The following is a 25,355-nucleotide window of genomic DNA, read 5'->3' as shown; positions in this document are numbered from 1 at the left end:
ATAATTTTGAATTACCGTCAGAAAACGATCAAATACCTTTAAGAAGTTGATCTTTAGCGTTATATGTTAGTAAGGTTTGTCTTATTTCAAGTGTAGCAAGTTATTTTCACTAGAAATTGACCCAAAATACTTGATTTGTTTCCAGATTTGCCTAAGCGTCTCGTTTCTCCCAGCATTCCTTCTGTTTTTGGTGCGTTTCCTGTCAGGCTAAAGACTCCCGCTCGCCCAGCGGCCCGGCGCCGTCTGGAGGAAGGCAGTTCTGAGGGTCCAGCAGCTCCAGCGGCTCCTCCTTAAGCATGGTGGCAGCGGTGGAGTAGGAAGGCGGCATGCTGCCCCGCCGGCTCGCGGCTCGGCGCCGGCAGCAGACGCAGTGCAGGCAGTCGTGGACGTTGAACTTGAAGAGGCTCCTGCACGGGTGGCAAAACTGGTAGAAGAGCAGCATGAAGAGAAGGGCCACACTGTAGCCGATCAGCAGCTGCACCACCACCAGCGGCGCGCACACGTACTGGTAGAAGTCCGACTTGAAGAAGTACCAGAGCGTGATGAGGACGAAGTTCTCCAGGAAGCGGCCGGAGTAGTAGAGCGCCAGGCGGAGCCAGCTCTGCTTCCGGTCGATGAGCTCCTGGTCTGCCAGGTCGAGCTCCACGGCCGACCAGCAGAACACGTTGATGCAGGCGTACAGCAGCGTGAACATGCACAGCACCACGGCGGTGCCCAGCTTGGAGAGGTTATTCTCCACGCCCTCGGCCAGAGAGCCTCTCCGCGCCCAGAACTCCGCCCACGGCAGGAAGAAGAAGAAGAGCAGGTTGAGCGCGCCCACCAGGATGACCCAGTGGGTCAGGGCGGTGCTAAACAGGACCAGGGTCATGACCCGGGTGGTGATCTCCAGGGCCCGCCACACCACCATGCACAGGTAGGCGGCGGGCCGCAGCCGCACCTTGATGGAGTCGTAGGTGATCTGGATGGCGAGGACGCTGCAGACCAGAGCGCCGTAGGTGATGGAGATGAGGGTGATGATCATCAACGCCACTGCAGAGAGGAGAGAGAGCTTAACACAACCGGAGCGGAATAACCTGGAGTATCACACACACACACACACGTTTCTGAAGGGAAATTACAGATAATTTTTTTATCAGATTATAGCAAATATGAAACTAAATATGGAAACCAGAAGAGATGGATGGATGGATGGATGATGGATGGATGGATGGATGGATGGATGGATGGATGGATGCAGTAAAGGAAGAAGGACAAATGGAAGAGAGGAAGGACAGACGCTGGTTAATAGAGTCTGGAAGCAGAAGCTTTTTCCCAAAGCGTTCTAGTTTTCCAGACCGTTAAACATTCCTGAACCAGGTGAGGTTTTCCAGGTGAGGTTTTCCAGGTGAGGTTTCCAGCCTCACTGCCGCAGCAGAAACACTGAGATCAAATGTCTTTTGGTTGAACTTGACTCGTTTTTCCCTGACTTTCCACTGGAGCAGCATTCAGCTCCGTCTGAACTGGTTCAGATCTTATCAGAAGCTGGTTGACCTCAATCAGCCTCATATAAACTCAGGTGTGTCTGGTTCCCAGCAGGGCATTAGTCACCAAGGAGCACCAAGTACAGGAAGCAAACCACCTGACCTCAGTCCTGTTCTGACTGTAGGGTTTAATTAGAGTTGAATCGAGGCTTTGAAGTAGGATTTAAATGTGTTTATTGGTGTGAATGTTGGGTTGGTTCCAACCATCCATCCAACACTCCTGTATGCATTCACACTGATGATGACTGAATCAAGTAATTCTCATGCGTTTCATGACTAATGATCAATGTTAACTCCTGCTGTGGCGCCACCTTCAGGCCAAAGCAAGGCCTCTCCCAAAAGACTGAGCTCGCTCTCAGTTTCAGGCAATAAAGCTTATGTTTACAAACTGTGAATGAATCATAACATATACTAATATCAGCATGTTTGCAGAATTCAGTCTTACAGCCAAATGTAAATAAGACCATACAACTTATAAGGCTTCTGCAAGTTTTCCCAACACAAATTTAATACTTTTAAAGAACTTTTTGTATAACCATGTGGTCACAAACCGACACTTTTACCACACATCTGGCTAAAAAGCCACATAAAAAACAATTTTCTGTAAAATACTGCAACAATTCCTTCAAATTCTTGTTTTTTTATGCTGTTGTAAAACTACCTTCTGAATGGTGAAAACTACGGTGTTTATTCTAGTAATTGAACGCCACTTTGAATGACAACCAGTGTTTAATCATTCAAACACTGCAGTTTTTATGCAGTCGTACAACTGCATAAAAACTGTGTTTTCAATGTACTTTTGTAGTATTTTGGTGACTTAAGTCATAAACTGGCGTTTTTTTGTGTGACGTTTTAGCTAAAACGTTTGGTAAAAGTGGCGTTTTATGGCCCATATGGCCTTCCATACAGTGGAAGTGTTTTACGTAACAGTAAAGTCCCGTGAGAAAAACGAAAACTACGTACAAGATGAGATTAAAGTTAAGATTTGTGATTAACGTATTTAATGTCAACTTATTTTTCTTAAATAAACGTATAAAAATACAACTCAGAGATTCAAAATGCCCCAAAATATACTGTACATTTAAGACTCAAAATGTAATTTCTGCAAAAAGAGAAAGCTCAAACGGAGGGCATAAACCAGCATCTCTTACGTCTGTCAGACAGGATGTACTTCTCCTGGATGGTGGCGTACAGCTGGAGCGTCAGCTGAGGAGTGGAGCCCAGGAAGGCCTGGATGACGGCGGTGCGTTTGAAGGCGTTTCGGTGCGTGGCCAGGGTCCGCTCCGTCTGCCCGATTTCCAGCTCTATCTCTCGGCCCTTCTGCAGGTTGGTTTTCCTGGAGAGGGTGACGTAAGGCTCCTCGTGTTGGCCTGCCTTGAAGTAGATCACCAGCGCCTCGAAACACCTGAAGAATGAGAAGCATCGGGAGGTCAGAGTGTAGTACCGCGTGAGCACCAGCAGGGGGCAACATCATGTTAAAAGTTACAGGAAGGTTTCTTAAGATTACATCATGAAGATCTAAAAACAAAAAACATCTTTAGGGTATGTGATAAAAATGCAGTTAGTCAATTCAAAGCTGTTGATTTTTTAAGATGTTGAATTATTAGAGAATTATGAATAATTGATATTTGATTTTGAAGTTCAGTCTAGCTTTTTGTAAAGGTTTTCAAAGCAAAAAAAAAAAAAATCTCACTACGTATATTTGGTTTAGTTTCTAATGCAAATATCTTAGTACAGTTGAAATAAGACAAAAGAAGTAACTTTTCAGCAATCTACAGGAGCTTGTTTTAAGTAAATAATTTCTTAATATTGGTGAAAAAGTGCTGAATAAGATATTTTCCCACAATAAAAGCAAAATAAGCCTCAGTGAAATGTGTACTTTAAAAAAAAAAACAATATTAAGGAATTATTTACGTAAAACAAGCTCCTAAACCTTGCTGAAAATTAGTACACTTCTCTTATTTCGCACTAGAAACTAGACAAAATTACTTGGTAATTTTTTGCAGTGCTTGAGAAAACACCAGCTTCCTCCAGCTGTTCCAGTAGATCAGCTCACAGTTCTGCTTTTTATATCAGCTATTTTTACTTCAACGTCAGCTAATTTATCCTTTTCCAGCTAAGGGTTATTCTAACTAAAATGAAACTATGCTTCTTCCAGTATTTTATTTGTCTTTTATGGAAATCAGTTTGTTTTCAGCTGACAGTCTTTCTATTAAATTTCAGCAAGATTTCTTTTGTTGACTTACATTTTTTAGCCTTTTTTTCTGAAAATGCATTTTCTCCAGTGAAAATTAGACTTTTGAAAGGAGTACCAACTTTTAATATGGAGTTAAAGATCTACTGGATGACTAATTTGTTTTTTTAAAATTCACTGCTGTGATATAATTTGTCACCGTTATTAACAATATCTTGTGATGTATCGGCATTTTACAGCAGGGACAAGATAAAATAAAATCTAACAAAATTATGTTTTGAAATGTCTCACTAATTTAACAACAAATTTCAATAACGTATAAAACAAAAGCCAACTTTTAATTCAGTTACACAGTACAATACATCTATAAGTCACTAGGAATAAAAAAATATTCAATGCTTCGAAACAATCAAAACAAATCGTCTTAAATAAATAACCTTCAAATTAAATGATTAAACACAATATCTAAATCTCTAAAAAAAAATTCTCACAAAATTTCCTGGCATTTAGCAAATATAAATAATTTTGGTAATTCTAGTTAACCTAAAACAATAAAAGTTTAGTTTAATTTAACTACAAGCAGAGAGAAAAATGTAAAATATCTGCTTTCAACTGTAAATGTTTTCCAAATTTAGCTTTTAATCAAAAGTTAGTTTGCACTTTATTACAAAACTGTCTAGTTTTAATTATTTTATATAAAAATAAAGCACTTTCCAAACCTTAAAATCAAGACATTTCCAATTATTTTAAGAACCCTGATGCAAGTAAAACTATATTTGTTACAAGAAAGTAGCATATCTGCCAGCTAAAGGTTACTCTGTACTCATCAACGGTGGCTACACATTTTTCCATACAGGAAATTAAGTTACACATTTGTCATAACAAAGAGGCCTTTCATTGTAAATCTTGGCCAAACCAAACTTTTCCAGTGAACGCTCCAGCAGAGGGCAGTCGGAGGATAAACGGAGAACGTCTGGGTGTGGCTGCCTTAACGTTTGCAAGGTAAATGCTCTCTGTTTGGTCTCTGGGGTGGGTGTCGCTCATACAGACAGAAAAACTGGCTTTACACAAATATGTGCTCCTGTGCAAGAAGAGAAAAAAGGTCTAATCAAAAGAGGTAAAAAGCAAAAAGAAAAACGCAATAACCCTCATATTGTGTCAGAAGCAAGTTTTCAGCCTGGACCATTAAAACAACATAAAACAGAAACAAAAAGTGAGTTAAATAAACTTCAACTTAAACTACTGGGAGTTGCGTTTTCAGCTCATGACCTCAGCCCCTCAGCAGATCCTCCCTGCAGCACTAAATCTCACATCGCCGTGCAGGAATGCACCGCCAGACACTGTTGCTTCAGCAAGAATCTTTACACACAGTTTACAGTCGCTCACAGCCGAAACTAAACCGGCTGCAAGCAGGAATATGGATCAAACTAAACCGGCTGCAAGCAGGAAGATCGCTCAAACTAAACCGGCTGCAAGCAGGAAGATCGATCAAACTAAACCGGCTGCAAGCAGGAAGATCGATCAAACTAAACCACTGCAAGCAGGAAGATCGATCAAACTAAACCGACTGCAAGCAGGAATATGGATCAAACTAAACCGGCTGCAAGCAGGAATATGGATCAAACTAAACCGGCTGCAAGCAGGAAGATCGATCAAACTAAACCGGCTGCAAGCAGGAATATGGATCAAACTAAACCGGCTGCAAGCAGGAATATAGATCAAACTAAACCGGCTGCAAGCAGGAATATGGATCAAACTAAACCGGCTGCAAGCAGGAATATAGATCAAACTAAACCGGCTGCAAGCAGGAATATGGATCAAACTAAACCGGCTGCAAGCAGGAATATGGATCAAACTAAACCGGCTGCAAGCAGGAATATAGATCAAACTAAACCGGCTGCAAGCAGGAATATGGATCAAACTAAACCGGCTGCAAGCAGGAATATAGATCAAACTAAACCGGCTGCAAGCAGGAATATAGATCAAACTAAACCGGCTGCAAGCAGGAATATGGATCAAACTAAACCGGCTGCAAGCAGGAATATGGATCAAACTAAACCGGCTGCAAGCAGGAAGATCGATCAAACTAAACCGGCTGCAAGCAGGAATATGGATCAAGAGTTTTACAGAATAAACAATCAAAAAAGGACAAAAAACAGGCTAGGCAGACCAATTTCTCAAAACTATTTTGCACTGGAACGGTCTTCAAGCAGCTCACAGACACATTCATACATGGATTGGTGGTCAGATTTAGCACCAGTGCGTTGCTCAAAGGAACATCGACAATCAGCAGAGGACGAAACAAACTTCTCAACTGCAAGGTGACTATTATTCCCTGTGATGCAACAAAACCTATTTATGACAGATATTCCTATCTAAAAACAAGCGTAAAAGCACAAAAAACGCAAAAAGCAATTGAATGAAAAGAGTGAAAGAGTAAAAGAGCAAAAAAAGAGCGAACGAAAGATGCAAAAGAGGAAAAAAGAGAACAAGATAGTGGAAAAAATTAGTGAAAAACATGTCAGAAAGACTGAAAGAAAGAACTAAAGCGCAAAAATAAAAGAAAAGAAAGAGTTGAAGAAAAAAGAGCGAAAAAACTAATGAAAGAGAAGTGAAAAAAGAGCAAAAAAGCACAAAAGAAATCTTTTTCTTAATTTTAACACATTTATATTTCAATTAATATGCAGAGTTTTACATTCTAAGAAACTTTCACATAAACAGAGTTAAAAACTAACCGTCCATCAACCACAGAACAAAAAACATTTTTAAAACACCAGAGAGAAAAACTCTGTCAGGTTATCATTTAAAAACACCACAGAAACTTTTACTCTATTTTTAACCATCAAAATGAACATTGTGTCAACGTTTTCCTCTGCAACATTGTTTATTTAATTTCTTCTACTAAATATAGATAGAAAACATTGCTGATCCTATCAAAAAATTAAATTACATTTACAAGCTTTTTTTTGTAAAACCTGTACCAAAATAAAAACCACTTAAAAGAAATAAACTCCACATTTTTTATAAACATATTCCAACAACTTTAAGGAAAAACGGTGAAACTCGCTTACATTTAGAAAAGTTGTTTCTATTTCCTAACAAAAAGCCATAATTCAGTTGTATCATTTTTAATGTGGGAAGTAAAACTGATAACTCACTGCAACATGTTGCTCAATCCGGCAACACTGGCTGCTGGTTTCCAATAAACATCCAATCCCATCAGATATTTATGGATAAACTGTAATCTGAAGCTGAAGTCCTGCTCTCCAGATTAACCAATCTGTGTTCGTCTTCCCAGAAATGATAAATTATTATGAAAGAAACAAAAGAAGCAAGATAAGGAAAAATAGCACAAGTCAGGAGTGACAAAAAAAACAAGATAAAGACAACAGAAAAGAAAAAGCAACAGAAAGAGAGCCAAAGAAAAAAAAAGAGCAAAACAAAAATAGAAAGAAAGCAAAAGACACAGAGCAAAAGAAAGACAGAAAGACAAAAAGAAAGAGCAAAAGAAAAAGAGAGGAAAAGAACAGAAGAGCAAAAAAAGAGTGAAAATAAGATAAAGACAGAGAGCAAAGGAAAGAAGGAAGGAAAAGAAACAGACGAGACAGAAGAATGAAAAAATGCAAGAAAGGAAAAGAAGGTATAGAAAAAGAAAGAAGTATGTAAGAAATGAAGAAAGGAAAAGAGGGAGAAAGAAATAAACGAAGGGCGAGAGGAAAGCAGGAAGAAAGAACGACAACATGTGGAATTACAAATATTTTCCTTCCTTATTTGGTTTTCCAGACTTTTCCACTGGACTAAAACCAGAAACCCAGCAGGCCGTCCATTTTTATATTCTGTGAGCAGAAACCTGCGGGACTCGGTGTGGCAGCGAAGGCAACGCAGCGAAGGCAACGCAGCGAAGGCAACGCAGCGAAGGCAACGCAACGAAGGCACCGCAGCGACAGACGAGTGGATTAGTCAGAATAAATGTGCTGATTTTTAAAGCGCCGCTGAATCGATTTATAAACAGAAACGTGGGCAGCTGCTCTTCATTTGCAACTTTTCACATGCAGTCTGTTCCCATCTGTGACTGAAACAGACCAGAGAAGAAGAAGAAGCTCAAACACAACAAATGTCCTGAAATGTTAAAGGAAACAGCAGTTTTATTTCAGCAGCTCTAAACTGCAAAAACACAAAACATTACCAAGGATTTTTAGTCAACGTTTAGTGTAAAGATCTCAGTGCATTTGAAATAAGACAAAAATAACTTACATGTAACTTTTCAGCAAAATATAGAATACTGTTATAAGTAAATAATTACCTAATATTAATTTTAAAAAAGTGCTAAACATAAGTGAAGTAGATTGGAACAAGACAACAGAGTTTACAACAGAATATTAAGGACGAGTTAAGAAAATAAAATAATAAAATTAGAATAATAAAGTCACATAATGGGAAAAATAATTAAATAATGTGAGAACAGACAAAAATTTTTACTTTATTCTCAAAATATAATTTTATTCTCATATTATGGCTATTCTCATTTTATGTTTATTTTAGTACAACTTTATTCTTGAAATCTGACTATTGGGATATTATGACTTTATTCTGATATTATTGTGATTTTATTCTGATATTATTGTGATTTTATTCTGATATTATTGTGATTTTATTCTGATATTATTGTGATTTTATTCTGATATTATTGTGACTTTATTATCTTAATATTATGACTTTATTCTGATATTATTGTGATTTTATTCTGATATTATTGTGACTTTATTATCTAATATTATGGCTTTATTCTGATATTATTGTGATTTTATTCTGATATTATTGTGACTTTATTCTGATATTATTGTGACTTTATTCTGATATTATTGTGATTTTATTCTGATATTATTGTGATTTTATTCTGATATTATTGTGACTTTATTATCTTAATATTATGGCTTTATTCTGATATTATTGTGATTTTATTCTGATATTATTGTGATTTTATTCTGATATTATTGTGACTTTATTCTGATATTATTGTGATTTTATTCTGATATTATTGTGACTTTATTCTCTTAATATTATGGCTTTATTCTGATATTATTGTGATTTTATTCTGATATTATTGTGATTTTATTCTGATATTATTGTGATTTTATTCTGATATTATTGTGATTTTATTATCTTAATATTATGACTTTATTCTGATATTATTGTGATTTTATTCTGATATTATTGTGACTTTATTATCTAATATTATGGCTTTATTCTGATATTATTGTGATTTTATTCTGATATTATTGTGACTTTATTCTGATATTATTGTGACTTTATTCTGATATTATTGTGATTTTATTCTGATATTATTGTGATTTTATTCTGATATTATTGTGACTTTATTATCTTAATATTATGGCTTTATTCTGATATTATTGTGATTTTATTCTGATATTATTGTGATTTTATTCTGATATTATTGTGACTTTATTCTGATATTATTGTGATTTTATTCTGATATTATTGTGACTTTATTCTCTTAATATTATGGCTTTATTCTGATATTATTATGGCTTTATCCTGGTATTAGTTTTAATTTATTCTATTTATTTATTATGTTTTTTTAATTCTGGCAATATGACTTTATTCTCCTGAGTTTATTCTCAAAATATTATGACTTTATTCTCGTGATACTATTTTATTTATGTAATTTTATTTTTATTTATTTATTATAGTATGGCCTTAATGCTCAGGTTGTAGATTTGAACTTCTAATATAGAAAGAAATTTCTTGTTCCAGTGGCAGATTATTTCACTAACTACATTTTCTTCAATATTAAGGAATTAACTTAAAACAAGCTCCTAATTCTTTCCTTAAAGTTACTTGTAAATTATATTTGTCTTATTTCAAGTGTGCCAAGATATTTTCAGTAGAAACTAGACCAAAAATACTTTGTGTTTTTGCAGTGCAGCGCGATCATCCTGTTTCTGTTCTCCTCAGATTTCGCCATCAGGCTCACTGACACTCAGATGACAAACTGCGTGCTGAGACTAGCTTGAGCTCACTGTAATTATGTCTCAAGATGTAATTTACTCAGAAAAAAGAACAAGTCAGAGCAGGATTTACCCACCCACAAGCTCCGATTTCAGATCAACAGCAACAGTAAAGTCGTTTATTTAAATTCCCACTGGTTGCCATCTTGGTTCCCCCAAGGCTTATGCTGCCCAATGTATAGCTGTATCCGGTTACTATCTGTAAACATTATGAGCTGAAACTCCTTGTTTGATAGCAGATATGGTGTGTTTGTCTGCGCAGCCACAAGCAGTCAGGAGTTGCACCATCCCAGAGTCACACAGGAAGCCTCCCATCAGGGCCCCGAACCGCAGCAGAGGCGATTTTAATCGACCAGAAGGGCCAGATCACAGCGCACTGTTATCTTAACACAGGTTTCCTGAACTGAAAGTGCTAAAGCTGTGCTCAAACAGAGCAGAGCGGCACAGACGGAAAGCTGCTTTGTGTTAGAGCGGTTTTAAAATCGCTGCCAAGGACAAAGCGCTCATGAAGAGGGAAGAGGAGTGCAGGAAAGAGAAGAAGAGTGCACACCCAGCAGATGCACCTGCGCTGGATTTTAGACACACACATTTTTCCAGACTCATATTTTCATTAGACGTTCACTTATCAAGAATAAATCCTACAGAACTAATAAAGTCTGAATTTAAGAGTCATGGACTTTAAAAATTTCCCCCAAAAAATTATAAAATTGAAAGAACAGGATATGATTGGTTGGTCGGATGGATGGATGGTTGGATGATAAAATGGATGGATGATGAGATGGACAGAAGGATGGTAAACAGATGGTGGACGGATGATGGAATGGATGGATGAATGGGTGGATGGATGAAAGATCAACCTTCAGCCTGATTTTATTCTGTTTGTATCAAGTTTCATTCTGATCAATAATCAATAATCAGTGTAAACACGAAGACGTTAATTTCTGCCAATCTGGTGCAGGATGAACAATTTGAATCCTGATAAATCCTGATCAACTGATCGCTGCTCATCACCTGCAGCTCCAGATATTTTAATAATCAATAAACATTCAGCTGCAGACACCGCCGCCACGCAGGCTAAACGCCGCAGCCACGCAGGCTAAACGCCGCCACCACGCAGGCTAAACGCCGCAGCCGTCAGGAGGTCCATGCAGCTTTATCTCCAACGTGTAAATGAATGACTGTGAACTTTGGGCCGAACCGTCTCTGGCCCGACTCCAGTGGGAACCGTAAGTCTGCAGCCCACGTTCTCCCTCAAATGGATATCAATCAAAAATACAGAGTCAGGAAATATTTCTGCTTGTTGTCACAAAGTCCAAACTCACATTTCTCCCTTTCAAAGCTCAGATCGCTAACAGAGCAAAGCTAATCTCTTTAAAAATAAAAACGCATCTTAAATCTAAATTGAAACGTAAATTCAGCTCGCAGGTTGAACTCTTTGCCTCGTTTTAACGACTACGCCCAACAGCACCGTAAATTCACTGCATTGATGTAAATTAATCTGTTGACAAACCAAAGTTCAGAAAGTGGAGCAGATTTTCTTCCTATGTGAGTCATGCAGCCGCAGAAACAGGTAGAGCCACTTACATGATTGTCCTCCGTCATGAAGCAAAACATAAACAGCTAGAAAAATAAAACAGTTTAGCATTTTTCTAACCAAGCATGCAAAAATATCAGATGCAACTTGATAAAAGAGCAAACAAAAAATGCTAACATAATCTAATCACTTTGATTTTGTTTTTAAAAGACAGGAAAATCAGCTTTCAGTCCTGATACAGCTAAATAAATCTTGTGAAATTTAATGAGAATCAGCCAACAGGTTTGTGATAATTTTGGAGGAGCTCAGTTTGATTTGCTGCGTGTTGACAAAATGCAACGCTAGCATATCTGTACGGTTAAGTTCACACAGCAGGTGAATGTGACCCAAATCATTTCATTTTCCCCATAAACAATGAAATAAATAAAAAAAATACCCCAATGTGTGAATCACGGCTCTCACAAGCCTCTTTTCACAGTTTAATAGTAAGGTTAATATCAGTCAATAGACAATTACTGAGTCGTTTTTTGTTTTAATTATCTGAAATACTGAAACTAAAAGGTCAGTGACCTGAACTTTCCTGTTTTATCCACAGTTTTCACTCTACGCCGTTTTTAAAAATTTTTTATTTTAAAGCAGGTATAAGGCAAACTGTGTCAGCTACTTAGCAGGTTGTTGCTGGGTAACCAAAGAATGAGCGAGATGCTAGGTAACGAAAGAGTGAGAGAGTTGCTAGGTAACCAAAGAGTGAGAGAGTTGCTAGGTAACCAAAGAGTGAGAGAGTCAGTTGACTCCACCAAACGTATTCAGCTGGTTGTGGAAGGTTAAACCAGAATCATTTTTATTGCCATTGCCAGTAAAGAAGTTCACAGGATAAGATATTGTTTTGATGTAATGACACAAAAATAAAGAAATAAAATATGAATATGAAAAAGAAAAATAGGTGTGCATGTCCAGAGTAGCAGGTGGATGAAGTGGCTGTGTTGAGCTACAAATAGTTGGTCTGGAAAATACAGTATTCAAATAGATTTTATTTTTTAAATTTCGTGTGATTTTTTTTTTAAATTAACATTAATTTCACAAACAAGCACTGCATTATGAAGAATATCAAACATTTTGCTGTTTTGTTGCCATATGTGTCACTGGTTGAGCAGCTAAAGTTATTGGTTTATTGTCCAACCATACAGAAACGGCAGTTTTTAAACCGTTGTGCTTTCGTTTACCAGCTTTGTTTGTCTCATTATGATTTTGTGACAAAACCGTTGGCTCTCATTGGTGAATAAACATTAAAATCGATCCATAAATAGCTCCGTCCATTATTACTTCTGGAAACAATGTGCCGCCGTGGCATCAAAGTTCTTCTTCTGTGCATTTTGGAGTCGCTTTGGGGTTGAAAAACGACACAGACCTCTAATTGTGGTCACATCATTCAGTAGTATCAACAAACATCAAGAAAAAAATTGAGCATCAAGACTTGCTGTGTGAACCTAGCTTAAGACATGGTGGTGGAAGCATCATGCTGTGGGGATGCTGTCCCTCAGTAAGAGACAAACAATTGAGAATGGGGTAGAAGTTCACCTTAGCAGACAACCATAGCTGCAATAGAACAGCTTAGATGAAAGTATACTCATGTGTTTGAATGGCCTAGTCAAAATCTGGAGCTAAATCAAATTGAGAATCTGTGGGAAATGTTCATGTTTTCACATTAACTGAGCTATTTTGGGCTAAGAAAGTGCAATAAATTCAATCCAAAATATTTCTAGCTGTGCAGTGAAAGGTAGAAAAATATTTACCGTATATTTTGGACTAAAAGTTGCTCCAGATTATGAGTCGCACCATAAAGAGGAAAAACACATAAAACAAGTCATGTTCATTTATAAATTATTAATCATGAGTGGGATCATGTTAATTATATGATCCGGTGACATGTCAAGCAGAACAATGAAAAAAGTGTGAATATATTCTAGAAAATACGGTACTTTTTTAGATTTTATGTGGAAAAAAAGGTAAAAATGTAACATTCATTTCACAAACAAGCACTGCATTATGCAGAATTTCAAAAATTTTTAAGTAAAACAAGTTAATATTACTTTGAAGGCACTGCTTTAGCTTCCATACCATCATCCTCTCTGTTCAAAAGGCCAAATTATTTTGTAACCGAGGGAAAGGTGTGGCAGCACAGCAACACGTGTGGGAGGGGCACCTCTGTGTTACTCTTTGCTCCACACAGGAGGACTTTTCGGACTTTAATCTGCAGAAATGGTTTGACAGAAATCTTGATCTTGGTGACTAACTCATACTAAATCATGACTCAGCTTGAAAATCATGTGGACATTACCGTATCATGCCATTAGGCAAACACAACCTCAGACAAATGACAACCCATGATCCGCTCCAAACTGAAAAATAAAAACAGAAATAAAATGCAGAAGCCGCCAGGAAAGACTGTGCCCTTTACTACTACTATTTACCCAGAAATTCAGAGTGTAAGCAGCTGCTGCGTTTCTGAAATAAAAGCACCACGTTAGCTGTTCAGCAGCAAGTGTAAACCCTGAAAAAGCAGAAGCTGTGGCAGTTTGCTGACCTGAAAGCTTCATGCAAGTGGGCATACAGCGAAAGCAACTAGTTCTGATCGCAAAAGAGCGGCTGTTTCTGCATTTTTGGTTTGGTACGGTTTAAAAAGGTTACTTTCAAAACATTTGGATGCCACAAGAAAGAGATTCCCCAGGTATGAACTCATTAGTAACAGTTGTGGATGTTCCCAAAAGTGGATGAACCGGAAAGTTCGACCCCAGGTCAGAGCGCACGCAGCTCATACTCTGCAAAAACAACAAATCTTACCAAGTATTTCTCTAGCTTCTAGTGCAAATATCTTACTGCAACTAAAGTAAAACAAAACTCATTTACAAGTGACTTTTCAGCAAACTACAGGAGCTTGTTTTAAGTAAATAAGTCCTTAGTATTTATGGAAATAGAATATTTCCACTGGCAGATCATGTATAACAAGAGAAGAATGTCTTGCTTGTCTTATTTCGAGTGCACTAACATCTTTGCACTAGAAACTAGACTAAAATACTTGGTAATATTTTCTGCTGTTGAAGTAGTTTCTAGTGAAAATATTTTAGTACACTTGAAATAAGACAAAACTTAGTTAGCAACATGTAGGTTTTTTTTAAGTCAGCAATTCCTTAATATTTAATTTTAAAAGTACCAGATCCACTAGCATTTTATTCCACTTGTAACAAAGACATTTTTCTACGTATTAATGGCAACCTCTTGAATCTTAATTTCTTAACCAATATTAATGAATAATTACTTTAAAACAACCTCCAATAGTTAGATTTGTCTTATTCCAAGTGTGCTAAGATAATTGAACAAGAAACTAAAAGTGTAGAAAATACAAAACATCCCACTTGTCACTCCTAGATGTTAAAGTTCAAGGCAGTAAAACAAGGAAAAGGGACGAACAAGTCTGGTTTGATTTGACAGATTGCAAAGAGGAAGAAATGATATTACAAAACGGGTTTGGACTGCAAAATTTAATCTGAACAAACCATGAAATTTTAAGATGTTTGATCAGAAAAACTTTAAGTCCGTCTATGTCACAAAATCCAAACAAAATACATCAATGTTTGTGACTGTAATGTCACAAAATGTGAAAAATGTAAAGCTATTCATATCATGACAGGCAGCATTAGAATGAGAAATTAGGCCATGTGTCAAACAGCTGAGACTTCACTGGAACCAGACCAAAACCAGCAAACATAAAACAGACTGAAGAGAAGAAACGTTTTCCAGTTTCCAGTCAAAATTCAGATCTAAAGCTCCCAGAAACCAAAACTATGAGCATAAAAGTCTCAAAAGACAATATGTTTAATATAATACATGCTTATCTAAACTAAAAATGAGTGAACAATGAAATGGTTACGGTGAAAAAATGTTTTATTTGTGCCAACAGCTAATGATTATTTTAGTAATCGAGTATTCTATAAATTATTCTGATGATTAATCGGACAAAAACATCGACACATTCATCAGGTTTTTCATTTAGACACTTAAGCCTTTTTATACAATGTTAGAAATGCATCAGATCCAAATAAACAAATAAATTTCCTTTTTAAATAGGGAAAAATAAACTGACTGAAATGCAGTACGATTAACCACTTGTGGCTAAGGATCCATTTGCAGCTAAAGAAAATCTTTTACATCAACATGTGAAAAGCTCAGGCTTTTCTGCTTGATTTAACACCAACACATTCATTTTGCTGTCCAATTAGGGCAGGCGTAACAATTTTTTTTTACAGAATTTGAACCAGCCAAAACTTTGCTACTTGAGTTCTAGGTGGAAAATATTTACAAACAAATCAGGTTTTTCATCTTAAATTCAAAACGTACCTATTTTCTGAACAGTTTTGGCCAAATTACTGCTCTGAGTGAGTTGTTCTTTCAGCAAATGGCCCGTTTTAGAGTTTTTATTCTCCACTTTACTAAATCTGTTGACGATTATTAAGCATGTCATAATAACAAATTTTGCTGGTCGATAAATCATCCCAGAAGTTATTGTGATAAACAATTATAATGTTGTTTTGAGACCATTGCCAAGTAATGAAATAGTAATGGCATAATAATGCAACCGCACCATATCAAAGGTCAATAAACCTTAATTTCTAACTAATATTTAAGTCTGTAACTGGAAAATAGTTTAAATATTTAAAACAGAACAGAAACAACAAACAAAATGGACACTGAATTCTCTGTAAACAAAATTATCCTTAAAAAAGTTGAGACGAATGAAGACTGTTGTCATCCAGTTTTTTGATAGAAAGAGACGCAAGAAAAGCAATCATGCAATTGGAAATTATTGATCTCATTTTAATTGATCATGCAGTTAATTGATTTATTGCTTACTGCAACAGACTTAACGATCATTTCAATAATCGATTAATCACGATTAATCGTTTCGGCCTTATTTTTATTACTCCAGAGAACGTTGTTCAACAAAATCTTAAATCATGTAACTTTAGTATCGACATACAGTTAACCCGATCCAGACAGCTGTCTATATCAGGGATGGCCAAAGTGTGGCTTGGGGGCCATTTGAGGCCCTTTGGATGATTTTGTTTGGTCACTTGCCTCCACACGCACAAAACAGATGAAAATAAATGTGTTGTTCTTATTGGCCCAGTTTTATTTATCAGTCAATAGCGATGCTGGTGCCAATATATTTTTCATCTCTAGTTTATTTAGTATATTACTGAAGAAATAAAAAAAATACATGTCTCAAGAAATGCATTTTTACAGTTTTAATTATGTAAAGATATTAAGCTTTTGAATTCTCTCAACATGACAGTTTTGGCCCTAATTCCCAAACGTTTGGACGACACTGGACAGAAATATGTGGGTTGTACACATGAAGGACAGCTTACTGGGACACAGAGGAGCTATGTAGGTTACTCTGTCAAAAAAGAGGCTGCACAGCCTTTAATTCAGACCATCATGAACGGTTAACCCCATAATTTTCTTAATGCAGGATGCTCGGTGTTGTTGTAGGTTTGTTTTCAGAGCCGCTGCAGCCCATCTGGTTTGTTATCTGCTGCAGGAACAATGGCTCACAGGAAGTTATTATGATGATGGATCATTAAAAAACAAAACTTCAGCAGCATCCTGTCAGGTCTTTAAGATGACCCTGCCGGGCCGTAATGCTCTCTACATCCACTCGTCTCCCATTAACCTCCATGATACGCTAATGGAAAGTGGAAGCTGTCCAGTGAGGACAACAGGATGCTCCCTCAAACTCTCAATTTATTGTAGAAATGTAGCAATGCTAGTAAAATTACTAGCAGGAGTATAAGTAGTCTGAAGAATAAATAGCATGATCTACATTTTCCTTCATTAAACCAATTTTTAAAGATGATCCATTGTGCTTCCTAGAACAGAGCAGTACAAATCGTGTTATTTACATTTTTTTCACAAAATTATTCTTAGATAATGAGATTTTACTCTGGTCAGTTCTGTTTTTGGGCCTCTTCCAGATAAGGTGCTGCTGGCCACGCCCCAAACTCAACATTTACACTCACGAGAAAATGGCTGCAAACAGATAAACAATTATACAACCCGTACATCTTTGAGAAGCATAATTAGAGCCTCATGCACAACCAACAAAAATGCAGAAAGTGATTTCTTAATTTTAAGTCAACAACAAAACTCTTGGCTTTTCCAGCAGCCATTGTACAGAGCATACAAAGGTCAAACCAGCTGACCAAACGTGTTGAAGCTCTGCTTGGGTCAGAGGCTTCTTCAGATTCGTTGCAAGCTTGACTGCTACTGGAGATCACAGTATCACCATCCACAACGACTCTTAAAGATATGTGAATGGGTTACGACAATAAATTTATCTTTGAGATAAATAAAGTATTTTTAAGTGAATTGAATTTAGACCTGAGCTTTGACTAGGCCTTTTAACACATAAATATGCTTTTATATGGCACATTTTTCCACACATTTGCTGTATCCTCTACATGATCTATGGCAAACTGAAGATATTACTTTTTATGGGTTTTTTATTGACATTCTCTTGGAGTGAATGAAAATTTGTCTTGTCAGCAAATTCAAGCTATGGCTTTCTTTATTTCCACTTCATATTTAGGCACTAATTTGTGTTTTTCTGTCACCTACATCTCAGGGAAAAAAAGCACATTGAGGTTTGTGCCATGTGTTGAAATGCAAATAGTTTCACCAGACACTTTACATGGATCCTGGCAAATGCTTTTAGATTGTCTTTGCAAATAATTTTTGGAAAAATCCAATCATGATAAAAACGTCAACTTAACAAAACAAAGCAAGGCAAATCAGACGTGTAAAAGCCCCCAGCTGCTCATCTAATTGGGAAACCAGCACAGATTCGGTTTGAGGTTAAACCATCCAGTGAACACATCATTCCTGTTTTCTGTTTATTTGATTCACAATGTGGTTATTCTGTTCTGTTCAAATCTGTTCACAAATTATTTTGAATCTTTTTTCTGGTTGTTTTGAAAAAAACATTATATTTAACATTTTTAATCATTTATTAAACGATTAATTGCTTTATGAAATGATTAATTGAGTTAATTATAATAAATTGATTGAAATAATCAACAAATTTAGTAGTTGATTTACTGTTAACTGGGGAATACAGACACAAAAAGGTCATTTGATTATATGTTCATTTGCATACTTAAATATATTTCTACCATTCCATAAAAGGGCTTGTGACAATTTTCTTTATCCGATTAATTGATTAGTTGTCAGAATTATCGATTACTAAAATAACCGTTAGCTGAAGCCCTACTCTCTATTATTTTATATATGTTTTATTTTGGTTATTTTTCAAATTTCCTGAGCTATAGGAAGTTTGAAATATCATATAGTGATATAGAGATAAGTGACTCTTTGGGTGACTAAGTACATTTGTTGTTCAAAAAGTAAAAAAATAAACAGATTAACCAGCAGATGCATGTTCAAAGTTTGCATATCAATTATTATTTGTTTATTTGTATCTTAATACCATTCTAATCTGGTATACAAAGGCTTAAAGGGTACATGAAAAATTTGCAGAATGTGCCTGTTTATTTTTAATCCAATTAATTGATTAGTTGTTAGGAAAGTTGTTAGTTGCATGTTACAAATTCATATACATTGTACACACACTTTAAGGGGGCTTTTGAAGAGTAAATTCCTGTTATTTTAAAGTCTGGTTTGGCTGAGCTCAGATTAGTGACTCTCTGGGGGACTAATGCAAGTTTGTTGTTCAAAAAGTAAACAAAAAAAAACCAGGATAACCAGCAGGTATATGTTCAATGTTTGCATTATTCTAGAATTACACCGTTCATAGAGGCAGCAAATTGGAGTACATCTATACTTCCATTGAGATTTTTTTTTCTTTTTCAAAATTTTATTCCTCCCTTCCTGGGGGAAATATTACGTTTGGTTGGAAACAGCTTCTTCTTGTTTTGGATTCTGTGTAGTTGGACAGATTTTTGTCAACATTTTTCATATTTTGCTGTTTTGGTGTGAAGTGTAACCATAGAAACAGGGTGGTTTACAACAGGAAGCAGCTGATTAACATCGGAAAAGCTGAAATACTTTGGGAATCAATGAAGGATTTTGAATTTGAATTTTTTAATGCTCATTTGTTTATTTGCTTCAGTGATTAAACAGAAAATCTGCAGAATAAACCAATTTTTCATCAGATTAATCGATTATTGTCAGAATATATTAGTAACAGATTAGTGGGTCTGGGCGACTAATGCAAGTTTGTTATTGTAAAAGTTTAAAACCCAGAACAACCAGCAGACGCATCATGTTCAGCGTTTTAAAGAACAGCCCCGTTTCCCACCTGATGACCGGTCCAAGCTGCAGCAGGTGCAGGAACAGAACCAACGGCCGGTCCCGACCCAGGTCCCTGTGGATGAAGGTCAGGGTCAGCTGGATGAGCACAGCGGGAACCAGCATGAAGGTGATGGTGAAGCTCATCCAGATCACATCGTTGGACTTGTGGTAACTTTTGCAGAGGATGCAGGCGGTGATGAACTCTGCGCAGTATAGCATGGTTGTCCACACCACGCTGAGTGGGGGGTTCACCCGGCGGCGGGAGGTCTCCACTACGAGCCCGTACTCCTCCGGGGAGGAGCACCGCTCCATGTCCGTGATCTCGCTGCCCTGCTCCTCCATGGCCACCTCACATATATCGGTATCAGTAGGTTTGCAGCAATGAATCACAGGTAAATTGAACTACGCTGCAAAAACATCACTTTTGCGGGATATCCCTTTAATGCGCCGTCGCTCCCAACTTTCCACCAAGTCGATCATGGCAGGTGTCTCATTGTGTCCCGTTCCACGGTTCGGCTGACTCACAAACAGTCCGCCCCCAGTAGGGTTTGATTTACCGTCGAAGAAAGCGGGGAAAACGCCTCTTCTCCCGGATCAGCTCTCTCTCCGCATGGGCAGCGTCCAGCAGTTCAAGAAAGTTCAGCCCACGACGCGTACAGTCGAGCTAAAGCCACAGAAACTTCCACGCCGGTGACAGCCACCCACAGACACACAGAGAGAGCCCCAGCCCACCGGGTTGTGGGTGTTTCTCACACCGCATTGTTGCTGCTCAGCTGGGCTGCGTGTTTTTACTGTTAATTCATCTGCTGCGTCAAGTCAACCGTAATGGCGGAGGCAGAGCGGAAATACAACCTCCTTTCAAAATAAAACAGAAATCAACCCAGATTTATTGAAATTAACAGGACATGTAAATAATCTAATTAAAAACTAGTGAATTACAACGGAAATAAAATATTTGATAAAATTAAGCCGTTTACAACCTGACGCTGGGTCAGCATAATTTAAGACTGGCGTAACACGTCCTTAGTTTCGAGAGTGCAGTCCATGGTGTCTGCCAAGTCCTACCGCCATTTTTTGTGCTTCATTTTATGAGGCAAATTTATTTATATTTATGTTTATTTGATAGGGACATATACAAAAACATAGATCAAAAACTTAGTTAATTCGCAACATCAGTTTCTAGGAGGACCTTTAACAGTTGATTAAAACGTCTGAACACGAATTTCTCTTTCCAGATTATGTTTCTCTGATAGGTCGACCATTCTTCCATTTTTTCTATACACGTCCAAACGCAAAAGCTTTGCACTTTATTTAAACGGAAAACTCCTCCCTCAGCGACTGTCATCACTTTGACCCAAGTTGTTCTCCGGCGAACTGTTAAGGAGCGGACACGTTGTGTTTTAAAGGTTTGAAGCATAATATAAACTTATACTAAACCTGATCTGAACACTTTAATTGAGCTGTAAATGTTTTTTGTTTTTTACTGGGCCTTTTTAAAAATAATAAATTAGTAATAATTTTAAAGCCTAACGCTGGTGAATGCATGTAGATCCCATTTCCGGTTTGAAATGATGGGCTATCCGCTCGTTTTGAGTTTCATTTTAAACAGATGACGTGTTGGTTCTAATGAAATCTGGTCTGAAATCAGACCTGTTCCTGTGAATGTTGAAAAACTGTTTCGTAAGCTGTGTGAAACGAGGCCTCCAGAGAATAGAGCCACTTGAAATATTCACATTAAACACGATTTTTAATGAGTCTTTCACCATCTAGTGGTCAAAATAAATCAGAAAGTGTAAATGACGAGCCAGATTTAATAAAACTGTTATGGAAATAAGTTTTTCCAGTTGGAAACGGATTAATTTTTAACCACTTGACACATTTTAACAATCTATTTGCTAGTGGAGATCAAATCTTTCAAACTGAATTATTTCACCACCATCAAACAAAGCACAAAACAAAAGAAATAAGTGGAAGATGATGTTAACCGCCACTCCTTTCTGACTGCCAGGGTCTGTCCTGTTCCAATGAAAGTAGTGTGAAGGACAGGCAAAGAGAGAGATCAGTTTCACTTCCATTTTTAGTTCCCCACAGCAGGGCGGGCTTGGTCTTGTTTTAGTGACCTACAGGCCTGAACAGGTGCAGATTTCAAACAGAACAATCCATCAAGCGTTACACTCAAACAAAGACATCTAGTCATTAATTTTAAAGAATGAAATGAAAGGATCCTGTTTGCAGAGGTGCAAATTCAAATTTAGTTTACAGGCGCCTGATTTGTTCAAACATTTCCAATGCAAATCCTTTTCCAACAACTTAAATAATAATTAAAATAAGCTTTAACTTTGATGAAAGTAGCTTAGAACAGGTTCAACTCAGCTTTAACTGAATAAATAAACATCATACAGTTTAATCAGATCTTAGGAGAGATGATCCGACTTTGTGGAGGTTTGCACATTTCAGGAAGACTTGTCATTACACTGCAAAAACACAAAATTTTACCAAGTATACTTGAAATAAGACAAAACTAGCCAACAAGTAACCTTTAAGCAAGATAAAGAAGCTTGCTTTAATTAAATAATTCCTTAATATAAATGAAAAAGTATTGGTTCCACTGGCAGATTATTTTTCTTATAATGTAGAAAAAAATGTCTTGTTATAAAATATCACTTCTGCCATGGGAAATAGAACTTTTTCATCAATATTAAGCAATTATTAACTTAAACAAGCTCCTATAACTTGTTAAAAAGTTAGTTATAAGTTAGTTTTATCTTATTTTAAGTGTACCAAGATATTTTCACTAGAAACTATACCAAAAATACTTCAGTTTTGGTGTTTTTGCAGTGCAGTAATGGATGCGTTTGCAGTGTGGTGTGAGTGATTCAAGTCCAGCCTGCAGTCAGTGAACCAAGCAGACGGGAAGTTCCTCCTGCAGAACCAGAGCAAGCTGCTTGCATATTTCCTGTTACCGATCCTTCAGATTGTTTTGAAATGCTTCACAGGAAATTGAAATAAACGACACCGGAAGATTCCTTCTTTTATGTCCTTAATAGATCAATCTCAGTTTAAAACCCTGAGATTGGTGTTGTGGCCATTTATGTTGAATTTTTGTAAACTTCAATATCTTATACATGAGATTTATAAATGTGCTGCTATTGATTCTTTACTGCATACTCTGTTTCTTTGAATAGATGATCCAGAATGGAGAACGTAGTTATTATAGGGTTTAATTTTGTGTCTGGTGACTCAACCTAAAGCGTTACATTTACTAGGCTTTATGAAAATGATGCTGCCACTCTTGCACTGTACATTTGGGATGATATTCAAATTCCGATGCTAATTGTGGCCAAACACTTCAATTTTACTTTAATCAGCTTCAAATGAATAAAAACTGTTGTGGCCATTTATGTTGAATTTTTTTCAATCACAAGTGCGATCGTTATAGTTTTTTTTTTCTTTTAGGCAGTTAAAATCTACTCAAGTTAATTTGGAATCAAAATCTGTAATTAATTTTTGTATTTGGAATAGTTGGGATTACTTTGGTAGCTTTTATACACTCCCATTAAGAGATTAATAACACACCAGGACATGTCATAGAGATAATTTTTGTTAGTTAAATGTGCAAAGTGATGGAGGGAGATTTTTTTATTATTATTTTTTGACCACACTGCAAAAAAACGCAAAATTTTACCAAGTTCTTTTTGGTCTATTTTTAGTGCAAATATCTTAGTACACTTCAAATAAGACAAAACTAAATTACAAGTAAATTTTCAGGAAGATATAGGAGCTTGTTGTAAGTAAATAATTTCTTTAAAATTATGAAAAAGAAATAGTTCCACTGGCAGATTATTTAATTTATAACAAGAATTTTCTTCCCATGTTTTAAGTGAAATAATCTGCCAGTGGAACTTGTATTTGTTCATCAATATTAAGGGATTAATAACAAGCTCCTGTATCTTGCAGAAAAGTTGCTTGTAATTTAGTTTTGTCTTATTTCTAATATACCAGGATATTTGCACTAAAAGCTACACAGCCTGATTTTGATATTTTTTGTTACTTATATGAATTATTGTCATTTTGGTCCTTGAAATACCAAAATTTCCACTTGACTTTATATTTTGGTTCATCTGATGATGTAATTTTTAAATATTAAATTATTAATAATTTGATCAGTTACTCAATACTTGAGTAGACTTTTTACCAAATACTTTTTTACTCTTACTTGTGTACAATATTTGGGTATTCTGCCCACGTCTCGCATTTTAAAGCCCTAAATCTGAAGCTGTTCCAGACTTCCTGTCTCAGCACAGATACACTGTAAAACATTTGAGCCACATTTAGTTGAATCTACAATCTTCAACTCTTTAAGTCAAATAAATTTAGCAAGTTTTAGATTTTGAATCTAAATGTGAGTTTGTGAAAGATAAACTCAGTCAGTTGTGTTACTTTTTAGTAATTTTGTCAAACCTCCAAGAGTTGAGTAAACTAGAGTTTTTAGGTTAGCACTTAAAAAACTGAAAGAAGAAAAGACAGGAGTGGGAACTATTTCCCAGAATGCTTAGCGGCATGTTTCTGTGTTCTGAGATGGCAGTGCGTTATATTGATCTGACTCTTATGTTTTATTAAGGAAAACGTTTATTTTAAAGTCCTGATCACACTAAATGTTCTTGCACAGAATTTATTATGATGTTTAAGTAAAATTCATTTGTTCATGCAATTTGAAACAATAATTTAAATGATTCTAAAGTAAATTAAGTACTTATTTTAACATGATAATGTGAAAATCATATAGAAATGTTGCTCTTTAACTTATAGATGGCAGTTTTTTTCTTGCATATTGTGAAATAATTATTTGGTTTAAATTGCAGTATTAAGTTAAAACTCGCAATTCAAGATTAATGAACTTAAAAAACAATGTTTAGACAACTTGTCTTGTTGTTAAATCCACATCTTGAACTTTAAAATCCAAAACAATTTTCTTATTGACTTAAATTGCATTTTCAAGGCAGCATGTGGACTTTCATTTTCAAGTTAAGCGACCTAAATGTTTTGCAGTGCATCTGATTATTCTCACTCAGGAGGTGCTGACTGTAACAAACACTGCGACATCAGCAGAATAATGCAGAAAGCAGGAGAAAATAGATGCTTGTGTTTTTGCTGCATGAGTGTGAATGTGTGTGTGCGGCTGACGCAGGGATGAGTTTACTCAGCACCGCCTGATTGGACCGGGATTTAAATGACATAATGCGATAAAGCACGGAGAGAGGCCGCTGGTTCTGTCTCTGCAAGATGTAACTGGATATTGATTTTGAAGTCCAACTGAAGCGTTGCCTCTTAAATCTTCTGGTAATGCTCCGCGGCGTTCTTTAAATAAACATGTAATCATATTTAATTGTCAATATATGTGATACATTTGCTGCCCGAATAGGAAAAGATTTATTGTTCAAACGCAATGGCGTTTCAGGCACAACATTTTAATATGGCTCCATCTAGTGGCTGTTGTTAATAAATACAGCTTATTCATATTGTATTAATACCATTATGCAACATAGTCTGTTGAGTTAATCCGCAGTAAACGCAGAACTGAGTCATTTTTCCAACTCATTATATCTGGGACTGAATTATTTAGACATATTTAGTTACTAGATTTTATCACAAAAAACTAAAATTGTACTCAAGTAAAAGTAGAACTACTTCAACGTATTTTTACTCGTGTA

General features: G+C 36.4%; 2 protein-coding genes across 3 annotated transcripts; one reads left to right on the top strand and one right to left on the bottom strand.

Moving 5' to 3' along the window:
- Positions 1-45: 45 nt before the first annotated feature.
- xkrx (XK related X-linked) lies at positions 46-20,472 on the bottom strand. 2 transcript variants are annotated; one of them, XM_032555385.1, is made up of 3 exons: positions 19,652-20,472; positions 2,672-2,925; positions 46-1,029 (listed from the first exon to the last, which is right to left on the bottom strand). In XM_032555385.1, exons 1-3 carry the CDS (start codon positions 19,984-19,986, stop codon positions 203-205), a joined length of 1,416 nt encoding a protein of 471 aa, XP_032411276.1. In that variant the 5' UTR covers positions 19,987-20,472; the 3' UTR covers positions 46-202. The 2 variants fall into 2 exon arrangements, with proteins under 2 accessions (XP_032411276.1, XP_032411277.1); XM_032555386.1 differs by lacking the exon at positions 19,652-20,472 and adding an exon at positions 6,873-7,143.
- LOC116714682 (enamelin-like) lies at positions 4,380-8,202 on the top strand. Its single transcript, XM_032555387.1, has 2 exons — positions 4,380-6,035; positions 7,498-8,202. The coding sequence occupies exons 1-2, from the start codon at positions 5,296-5,298 to the stop codon at positions 7,697-7,699; spliced, it is 942 nt and encodes a 313-aa protein (XP_032411278.1). The 5' UTR covers positions 4,380-5,295; the 3' UTR covers positions 7,700-8,202.
- Positions 20,473-25,355: the final 4,883 nt, after the last annotated feature.

This window comes from Xiphophorus hellerii, chromosome 23, assembly GCF_003331165.1.
Source record: "Xiphophorus hellerii strain 12219 chromosome 23, Xiphophorus_hellerii-4.1, whole genome shotgun sequence".
NCBI classification, from domain to species: Eukaryota; Metazoa; Chordata; class Actinopteri; order Cyprinodontiformes; family Poeciliidae; genus Xiphophorus; species Xiphophorus hellerii.
The sequence above is the reverse complement of the archived record's forward strand: the minus strand, read 5'-3'. Positions and strand labels throughout refer to the sequence as shown.